Raw genomic sequence first — 11017 nt, forward strand, 5'->3', positions numbered from 1 at the left:
AACAATTATTTTAGGCCTAAAAATGTGTGACTCCTATCATTGATAACTGCCTACAACACGTCAGGTACACGTTGCAGTGGATTAAAAACAAATCTACAGAGAAAGAGGAGATAAAGATGTGTTCATTGCATTGCAGTACTCATATTGTTTGTATTCAGGGAGGGTCATATCTATCCAACATTATTGTACTTTAGTTATATAAATGTAAAGTCAGGTTTATCTCTATTCAACGTCCAGTTTTAAATGTGTCTTTCCTAATGCCCCCTTCTTCATATAGTGCATATGTGGGGCCAGTACTAAAGAAAGAGCAGTTAGGGAAGATAAACAGAGAAATGTCATCAGTGTTGTCAAGTTGTAGCCCTTCATATCTCTGTCAGTAGCATGTCAGTCCACTTGGCAGACTGGCTCCTCAATAAAACCACCAGCTTGTAATAATCACACTGCCAAACATTAACCTGAACACATTCCTCAGTGATGTCATGAACACACGGTAAACAACATGACCATATTTAGCCCGACGCTATTCATTATCCTATAAAATGATGATAAGAGTTTCCAGTCAGTCATCCAGTCAGAGAACCAGCAGAACCAGAACCAGAGGCTAAATACAAATCAAGATAAATCACAGCAATCCTGCCTGTTGAGCAATACTGGAAAGTACTGAGTACATCAAGGACTGTAGTTACAGTAATTACTATTTGGAGGTAGTAGCATTTTGTGTATTTCAATTGTATGCTACTTTATATTCCCACTCCACTATGTTTCAGAGAGAAATATTGTCCTTTTAAGTTTCTACATTTATTTGAAATCTATAGTTACTAAGATTTTAAAAAATGAACATATAAAACGTGACATTATACATTAAACTGAACTACCAAACAGTATGAAAATGGTTAAAAGCTTTGCTGTGACAAGCCACAACAATATAATTATATTTATACATTAATGCCTAATAAGTACTTCTACTTTTTATATTTAAAGAAAATATTCCTGATACTACTTCTTTACTTTTAATTAAATCACATTGAATGCAGGACTTGTACATGTGAGTATTATGGTATTGTTACTTTTACCTAAGTATCGAAATATGCCCTTTTCACAGCAGCCATTTTGACACGTCATAGCAGGGTAAACACAGGTGTAATTAATAACGTTAATTATGGTCCTGTTCTTCTTTTATTTTATATAAATACGTTTATGGAAAATTCATGATTTTTTCTCAATAACTTCCACGTAATGTGATCCAGTGACTCAAATGTAATACCAAAATGTATCCCAACATTTGACACACAGGACACACCTTTAGTGCTTTTTTTCTCCTATATATTTTATATGAAGAGGTGTGTCCTGTGTGTCAAGTGTTGTGCTACATTTTGATATTAAATTTAAGTTGCTGGGTCACATTACATGCACGTTTTTTTTTTAATTCAGAAATTTTCCATAGAAATATTAATATAAATAAAATAATATCTCTCTACATGGCTCTGCTTAAGACGTCTCATTTTGGCATCTTAACGCGGGGGTGTTAGAAAGGAAGTCTGAGGCACGCCGATTAATCATATAAACTCTAATCTCTCCTATTTCAGCTTTATTCCAGAATCATATAAATTTCAAAGTTACTCAGTACCATTAAAACCACACTTTTTTCTGTTTGCCTTGCCCCAACCACCCCAATGACGGGTCATACTCTAAAGATATCAGTCACTCCAATGATTTATTTGGAATTTATCATGAGATGGCTGGAAATCAAATAAATGTAATCTATCAAAACAACCTCACTTCGGAGGTTCAGACCCCCAAAACACATTACACAAGATTGTACACATCCCAGACCAGCTGCTGTTAAACTAAACCACTGGAGGTCAGCAACGCTGCACGAGCACATTCAGACGATGCAGAGCTGCAGATAACTCACTAATCTGTCAGCCTGCAGCTTCATCAGTCAACCAGCTGGGGCAGAAAAGCAAACCATGTTTGTACGACAATAAATTGTACAAAGCCAATATAAATTTATTTTACTTTCTTTGCCCAGAAACAAGTTTACTAGGTTTGGCATCATTAATGTAATTCATAAACAATGTTATTTTGGCATTTTTTTATTGATAAAATAAACAATCACAGGATGAATTCAACTAGACGTAAAACATAATTCAGCACCCCAAAGTGCAGTGGCATCCATATTAAAACAGACCCATATATATATTTATAGCTGAATGTTGTTTAGTTAAATGGATACAACAAATGGCTTAAAAATCAAAGATGTGAATACAAAAATATCCTACGATATAGATGGAAAAATAAAACTGAAGACAAATCTGCAGGCCAGGTCACCAGAAAACTGATGCTTCTGTCAAACATTTGTTTAAAAAAGTGAAACATTTAATTACATGTGCTGGCAGGATAAATAGATCTCAAACAGTCTAGTCTGATTAGTCATAAATGAATAGAATAATCTATACTTTGATTCATTATTGCCTCTATTTTATCCATCACATACAAATCCCACACTGAATGTGTTGCTTCAAAACATTTTATAATGAGGTCAAAAGATAAAAAGGTATTCTGTAGTGTTTCTTGACTCCAGGAAAGACAAATAAGGCACAGGGAGATTTCTGTAACTCATTAACTTTGTTAAATGTTCCGTTGCAGCAAGCAGGACTTTGGCCCATGCAGTCACCTCATCCGTCTACAGATCCTGCACAAAGCATGCAGAGGGATGCAGGCTTGAAGCCACTACTTCTATATACAGAAAAGCATCGTCACAGTAGCACATTACTAGAGAAAAGCACAAGAATCCTACAGTATAGTGTGCACACTTCTAAATCTGATTTCACATAAGTACTTCTTTGCTAACAGTAGCAGTGTGAGACACACACAGTGATGTATATGTTTGCTTCACTGTGCCTGCAGAGCCTGGACGATGTTGATGCCCTGGCCGGGTGGCAGCGCCCAGCCGTCCTGGTGGGTCTGCAGCAGGCAGTACAGCTGCTTTAGGTGGGTCACTATGTTGTCTTTGATATCTGGGATAGAGATCTGCAGGCGAACGCTGCCGCTGTCGAAGGATCGCGTGTTGTCGCCAGAAAACATCTCGCATATCATGCGGGCTACCACTGGAATGATCTGCAGGAGAGAGGACCAGTATGAGTCAGAGACTACAGCTTATTGACTGTCCTGTGTTACATGTAACGAGGATGAGAAAAGAAATATGAGTTATGTGGAAAAAAAAGGTGTAAAGAGCTGCAGCTAGAGTTAACATTCAGCAGCTTTTATTTGCTTTAAATCAGGGGTGCTGAAACGTTTTCCCCTGGAAGGCCAAAACTAAAATGTAATGGTGGGCCATGGGCCAGAATCAAACACCTATTGTATTGTTAAAATGCAAAATGCTACCATCCCAAGTTCCCCTAATTGATGGACTTCCTGTCTCTACCTGCCGTGCTCAGATTATGAAAAAAATAATTAATAATTAGGGATCCTACATATTTAAAGCACATTTTACCTCAAAATGTATTTATTTTTTCGTTAGAAACATCTGAAGGGCCAAATCGAACCATATGGTGGGCCAACTTTGGCCCGTGGGCCCCACTTTGGGCGGTAAATAATAGAAAAAATATGTTTAACTAAGAAGGGATTTTCTGCTTGTGTATTTTATAAAAAAATATTTTCATGCAAAATGTTTTTTCATGCAGTGAAATATTTTCATGCATATTACTATTCTTATTAAATAGAATATTCTTTCTACTGTTTTAAAGAGAGATGAAGTTTGTTCATGCACGGTTTATGGCTACTGATTACTGGCCCGTACAATAACTTCTTGTTTCTCACCTGAACCATGATAAGTTTCCTCTCTCTGGGCCTCCCATCAGGCCACTCCTCTCCAAAACACAGGTTGATTTCAAAGGTAGGAGGGATTGGTGTCTGGCCGCGCTGGTGGGCGATCACTCCTGCACATCATAACATTTATTATCATTAGAATTCCTTCTCAGAAAGAGAGAATAATTACATTTTTTAAGAGCTGCAAAGACCATAATGTAAATGAAATCTACATGTAACTCAAGTTGTTGTGAGAATCCTACTTACCACTGAGAAAGGACTCCAGGCAGAAGAGTTTGACCTTCCTCTGGCGCTCTATGAGATTCGGAGCAGTTGGATTTGGAGCGCAGGGACCGGACCAGTACACCTTGCACTGGCAGAGACGCACCGCGTAGATGTCGTGACCGCTGACCTCCAGGATTAGGCCTCTGTCCATCACATCCAGCAGGCGGTTGGTGAAAATCCTCTGCTTGTCATTGGTGATGTGCTCCGTGGTCGGGAAGCGGAGCTGTTCCAGGTTCACAGGCCCGAACAGCTCCTCCTGGTTGACCATGGGGCCGAGGTCTCCGTAGAACAGCCTGCAGCCCTGCGGGTTGCTGACGTTCGCTGTGGGACACATCTCCTTACCTCTGTACCAGAACTGCACCTCCAGGTCGGTCACTGGGTCGGAGACAAATGCAGAAACCATGTTTGACATACAAGTTATGCTTCAATTTAAAACAGGGACAATTCACCCAAAAAGATAAACTTACAATTTCTCCCACTGCACCTAAAGTGCCCCCCAAGATTTGGAGATATTAAGTGTCAACTTTCATCAAAATATTCTATAAATTATCTTACTGTCAACAAATTAATTGATCCTTCTAACAAGTGTTGGCTGTAGGGCTGCTCAATTAATCATTTTTATATATTTTTCAATGAAAATGAGATTAATGATGTAAAAATTATCAATCACTTTAATATTGCAAAACATATCGCAATATCAGTCAAAATAATCGCAATAAGATTTTTTTTAGAAATCGTGCAGCCCTAATTGGTTGAGTGGCATATTCCTCCATTGTTGTCCAAAAACATCACAAACAATAAGCCAAATTGTTTCACTGACTGACATTACGATGAACATGTGCAGTGTAGTTTATTTTGGAGTCAATCCCACATACACCATCCTGCTGCTGTAGATACTCACCGAATTCCAGCTAAAAATAGTCCTCAACAAAGGGACTACTGTATTTACTCCCTTTTGTATATTGTTTAATAAAAACTACAAGACCCAGCCGTCTTAGGACATTTCATGGACTGGGCTGAGCTGTAGTATCCAATTAAATCTCTTTGAATCGACTAACTGCAGTCTGGGAAACAGGAAAACATATATTTTTTTCGGTGGACTGTCTCTTCAATGAAATGTGGTGATCAGTGCGTGCTTACTCGGTAGGGAACTGATCCACATCTCTGGAGAGGCAAACAGGACGTCGGGTAGAGTAGGTTGCTGCATCGGTTGATCAGGCAGAGCAGCGGGAGGCATGTCACCCAGGGGTGAAGGGTGCATCTCCACATCCACAGGCTCCTCTTTAGGCCAGATTTTAAGAGGCTCCTCTTTGGGCCAGACCTCGTTTGAAGGGGGACAACTGGGAGGCTGCATAGAGGAGTCCGAGCTCATCGGAGACCACATGATGAGAGGAGAGGGACTGGTGCCTGAATGAGGAAAGAGAGAAGAATTAATTAACTGTTAACAGCAATTCACTTTGCTTTTTGGTGTAAGCCAGGTGTTACGTGCAGTGGTAGGGTGTTGTTTCATTTTCCTCTTCTCCTGAGTCCCTCAGGTGCTGCCCTTCCCCCCTTGTGCAGCTGTGAGGGATGAGTGTGCGTAGCTGCGGCTGATCAGTAATCAGGGTGAAGTTAAAAAGGCAGCGGAGGAGGAGACAGCGGTGCCGGTTCGGCTGTCCAGGGTTGTGCCGGTGTGGACAGATTTTGCGACGCTCCTCGCAAGAGGAGGTGTTATTCTATTTTGCTAGCTGTCTTATGTTGTCAGTAAACTTGTGTTTTAGTTCAGTACTTTAAGTTGTGTAGTGGTCAGTTTTGATTCTGTAATTAAATAAACATTCTTTGTTTCATCAACCTCTGTTATCCTAATTTCCTCTTTTCCACCCGGTTTTACTTTTCATTGTTACTCCCCCCCTCCCCTAGCCTTTACGTGAACCAGGAAATTAAAAAGTATATATATGCATGGAATGTAAGAGAAGTTATTTACCATTGGATGGGTATGGAGGGAGAGACTCTGGTGTATTTGGAAGATCTTCCTCTCCACCATCATCATCAGGAGTCCAAGAACCAGCATCTGAGGAGGCTGGGGGGGGGGAAGTGTAAATAAATAAAGTGAAACAGAGGAAATATTTGTAACTGAGGGCAAATAAAGCCAGCCAGCTCTTACTTACCCTGGCTACTGAGGGGCTGTGGGATGTCGCAGACATCGTAGATCTTCAAAGGGTTCATGGGGACCTCTTTGGTGCCGTCGTAGACCAGGTTGAATTCTCTGCTTTTGTTCAGGGCACATCGAAGCTGAGCTTTCCACTTGGCGGGATCAGGTTCATCAACTCCCTCCTGGAACTTCCCGGTCTCTACGGCCCATGCCTGGAGGAACGTTTAAACACGGAGGAGGTATCAATATCACAGTAACGTTTTTATATTTCTGCACAGGATCCACATATTTGTACTGTTTTAAAAAATTAAATGTAGTTGATGCAGTATGTGGGGTACCTTAAGAGATATCCAAGATAATGGACAATAGATTAATGTGCATGGTTAAGACCCATGGAATATATTTACAGTTATGCCAGTAGATGTAGAAAATGTCTCATCACCCCCCTAAAGATGTCCTTTCTTTTGAAACGTGTGTGTACAATGTCACCCAATTTATGTGCTCAATACCAACATGTTTTCCTGATGTTACACCAAAACACAATTTCACTTTTTCACTACCATTTAGTTTGGTGGTGATTGTACAGGGACAAAGAAGACGCAATGCACTCGTACAAGGAAAGAGTGCAAACGGACAAACCAACGCCGTTGAAAACACAACGGCCTTCGGCCTTGGCGAAGTTAATAAAACATCTCATAAAAAGTGTACTTTTGATGCCCGAGTTGGACGAATTAAGTTATTTGATGGTTTATTAGCTGTTTTTCTTAAATACATTACAGAAAATTATAAAATAAAGTGTCGATGCCTAAATTGTCCTCCAATTCTGGAAAGACCAACCACATCAGCTATTCTCAACCACTCAGAGGACCACCCAGTGGGCCGTGGAGGACCTGTCAAATGGTTAGATTAACCTCTTCAAAATCCGATGGCCGCTATTCTGTCTTTCAGAGGGTTGTAGCGGGCTCAGTTTTAAAGAGACCGGTATCATAGGAAACTAAAAAACCTAAAGAATCCATTGGTCCCAACCATGTCTTGCCATCTTGTTGGAAAGAAGGCTAAATAATGCTCCAAATATACACTCAATTTTGGCGAGGAAAAACTGTCATGGCCATTTTTAGACGGGTCTCTTGACCCCTGACCTCAAGATATGTGAATGAAAATGGGTTCTATGGGTACCCACGAGTCTCCCCTTTACAGACATATGTCTCAGATGCAGTGACATAAAGTTGAAAAAATGTTGTTGGAGCTCAGTTTGTAATTTATTTGGGAAGGTGGTCCTCGGAAATGTTTTTAACAATCAGAAGTGGGCCTCAGGATACAGAAGGTCGAGAACCCCTGCACTACATGACCCCATGGCTATATCCTAATGCTAGAAGCCAGAGAGAGGACTTATGTAACTGAGTTGCAAAACCAGCTGTTGCTCCAGAAAAGGCCTATTTAAAAAACAGGTATGAACCAGCTCAAACGTTCCTTTAACATGGAATAAATATGGATTTAAAAAAAAACATGAGTGCCCAATCTCTTGCATGTGCAGCAGTGCCAACATCAGCCTCAGGAGGTAAACAAACATTTGATTCCTCTTTTAGCTGAACTTTTTAGTGTTACAATGACATCTGTTACCTTAAATATGGTGTCCTCGTCCTCGTGCTGGGGTGTGTGTCGTGTGGCGTGTTTCCATGGGATCCTGAAGCGCATGGCCTCCCGGTCGATCCAGCCCAGACCCGGGTACCTGCCGCTGTCCACCTGAGCCACCAGCCAGGGCTTCAGACGGACCCGTCGAGGGGTGATCGCCATCCTGCCTGGCTGACAACAAACACAAACAAGTCAGTCTACTGTAGATACTGTTCCTCTTGACTCAGTGATGCAGCTCACAAATCCTGCGCGTCCGGATTCTCCAAACATTTTGAAACCAGCCTCTCTCTCTCTCTCTCTCTCTCTCTCTCTCTCTCTCTCTCTCTCTCTCTCTCTCTCTCTCTCTCTCTCTCTCTCTCTCTCTCTCTCTCTCTCTCTCTCTGACAGACTGGATGACCTTTAACTTATTTACTTATTTGTTTTATAGCTGCTTCAAGGTTAGACTTTGTGTGAAGGGTCACTATATCTTTAAAACGTTAGAAATACAGTAGAATTGATCCAAAACTCAAATAAACAAAGCGACCAGACCTGATACTAAAGAAGGACGCACATACCTGTGGTGAACCAGGAAGTAGGAGCGGCCTGCTCACCAGCAGCCGGAGACGAACCGGGTTTTCCTCCGGTAATCTCAACCTCTGCTGCAGAATCACTCTGAGAGAACAGACCACCGAGAACCACTGAGACGAAGCTGCGAGCGAATAACACCAGATTAATGTCTGAGGAGTCTGTAGAGCTGATGTTGATCACTGATTCCCCTCCTCCCCTCCTCCTCTCTCCTCTCCTCACCGAAACTCAGGTACAGGCGTGACGTCACGCCGGTGACACACCTTTCCTGAGCAGCTGAGGGGAGAGCTGCACTTGGACAGGACACTTTAGTTTTCCATCTGGACATTTCACTGGGATACTTTATTGATCCCCGGGGGGAATTGAGTTTTGCTCCTGTTCTAGAATATAAATATAAATATATAAAAATAGAGAAATCATGAGAAAATATAAATAAGAAATATATATATATATACATAATATATATATATATATATATTATATATATATATATAAATCTTATTTATATTTTCTCATGATTTCTCTATTTTTATATATAAATATATATATATATATATATATGTGTGTATATATATGTATATATATATGTGTGTATATGTATATATATACATATGTGTGTATATATATATATATATATATGTGTGTGTATATATATATATATGTTTATATATATATGTGTGTATATATATATATATGTATATTTATATATATATAATAACAGTGCAAATAATAATAATGCTGAAAAATAGGATCTAAGCAAATATTATAAATGCATGCATTTATAAAGATGCAAGAATAGTATAAAATAAGATATGTATATATGTATATATTTACATATGTATATATATGTGTATATATGTGTATATTTGTATATATTTGCACATGTACGTATATATATGTGTATATATATATATATATATATATATATAAAACAACAGTGCAAATAATAATGCTGAAAAAAAGGATCTAAGCAAATATTATAAATGCATAATTTATAAAGATGCAAGAATAGTGTAAAATAAGAATAATAGTTTAAATGTTCTGTATAAATAAATGCGGTGTTAATGCTGGAGTAAACCAGATTATTGCACAGCGGAATTATTGCACTACATTATTGTACTGTTAAATCAGTATTGCACAGTTAAAGATATAATAAAATATCCAGGTTATAGCTCCTGATAGGGGTAAAAAAATAATATAAACAATAATACATAATAATAATAATGGTATATGTACCATTTTGATAGTAACATGGTACAGCATGGTATATTTAACATACTGTGGTATTTTTGACAATACCATGGTATATGGACCATATATACATTTTTATGTTTGTTATTTGCTTTGAAGAGTGTGATAAGAAGTTTTAGTTTATTTTTAAGTTACCCTCATCTAGACATGCATATCCATAAAGCCTCTAGGCTACTTTGTACACTTGCAGACATAATTTATGACTCAGCCGGCATGCAGAGCGGGAGTTTCCAAAGAAAACACTATGAAGTGAAACAAGACGGCGGACGGTTGATGATGATGATCCTCTCACTAATCATACTAATAATAATAGCAACCAAAACAGCCCGACAACAACAAGCCACTCCCTGAAACTACTCATGGCTCTGAGAGCGTGTGACCCACATCTAGCTGGGTTTCCTGGTTTCAGCATAATATCCATAATGAGTCCGTCATCATGTGTGTGTGTGTGATGCTAATTATTTGCATTTTGTAGTAGATTGCTGTTTGAGCCTACAGTGGCTGCTTGGTGTGATGGGTTGTCTTCGGCCCAATAAGTCACAGTATAGTGCCAGCTGTAGCATCACAAAGGATCAAAGACCCCAATCATGTATGCAGTAGTCCCCAACATACTGTAGGCTACATTTATCATAAAGGGTACTGTAAAGGGGTCATCAAAGGGATAAAAAAGAATAGCCCATATCCCTGTTCATTGTGGAATACTGAATACTCTTCTGTCTACAGGACACTAAAAATGAGTCAAATGAAACGATCCTTGATGGCAAAACTCCCAGACCGTCCACATTAATGCCACAATCTGTGATGAGGGGTCCAGAGTGGACGTTACTTGATTTTAACTTGTCACAAAATGGTTGAGAAACAACTACCACAAAGTCATCAAAAAACTTGTGGGACTTTATGTGAATTTAGCTAGTCCTATTCAAGAGTGTGCATGCACATATGCAACACACACACACACACACACACTGTCATCACCCATAATAAAATATGAAGAATGAATGAAAACACAGTACTAATTCAAATCTATCACTTACTGAGCTGTCTACAATGTTAATGCTGGAGAGGCTTCTTGCTTAACACTTTACAACAACATTTGTTTGGTGACACAAAGATACTTTCTTTTGTCATTTACCTTTAGAAATGTGCACATATAAAAACAAGTCTTTTTCTTTTTAAACATAAACTCTCTAGGCAACAAACTTGACAGCATCTTAAACTAATCTAATGTTGAACTTTAATTCAGAAAACCCCAGACTGCAGGCTGTCTACTGCTGTGGAAATGACAAGAAAAACATGTTTCTAAGCTCGTCAGGGTTGTAAAAAAAAAGCTGCAACGGTTGTTAG

The 11017-nt window shown here is 39.2% G+C and overlaps 1 protein-coding gene across 2 annotated transcripts; it reads right to left on the minus strand.

Annotated features, from left to right (window-relative positions):
- Positions 1-2080: 2080 nt before the first annotated feature.
- Positions 2081-8633, minus strand: irf6 (interferon regulatory factor 6). Of its 2 annotated transcripts, none has more exons than XM_037784159.1 (8): positions 8413-8633; positions 7847-8025; positions 6243-6438; positions 6059-6154; positions 5236-5502; positions 4078-4470; positions 3823-3941; positions 2081-3120 (listed from the first exon to the last, which is right to left on the minus strand). In XM_037784159.1, the coding sequence occupies exons 2-8, from the start codon at positions 8018-8020 to the stop codon at positions 2896-2898; spliced, it is 1470 nt and encodes a 489-aa protein (XP_037640087.1). In that variant the 5' UTR covers positions 8021-8025; positions 8413-8633; the 3' UTR covers positions 2081-2895. The 2 variants fall into 2 exon arrangements, with proteins under 2 accessions (XP_037640087.1, XP_037640079.1); XM_037784151.1 differs by having other exon boundaries at positions 7847-8029.
- Between the last annotated feature and the right edge of the window lie 2384 nt (positions 8634-11017).

The sequence above is a fragment of the Sebastes umbrosus genome, chromosome 1 (genome assembly GCF_015220745.1).
Source record: "Sebastes umbrosus isolate fSebUmb1 chromosome 1, fSebUmb1.pri, whole genome shotgun sequence".
NCBI lineage: Eukaryota > Metazoa > Chordata > Actinopteri > Perciformes > Sebastidae > Sebastes > Sebastes umbrosus.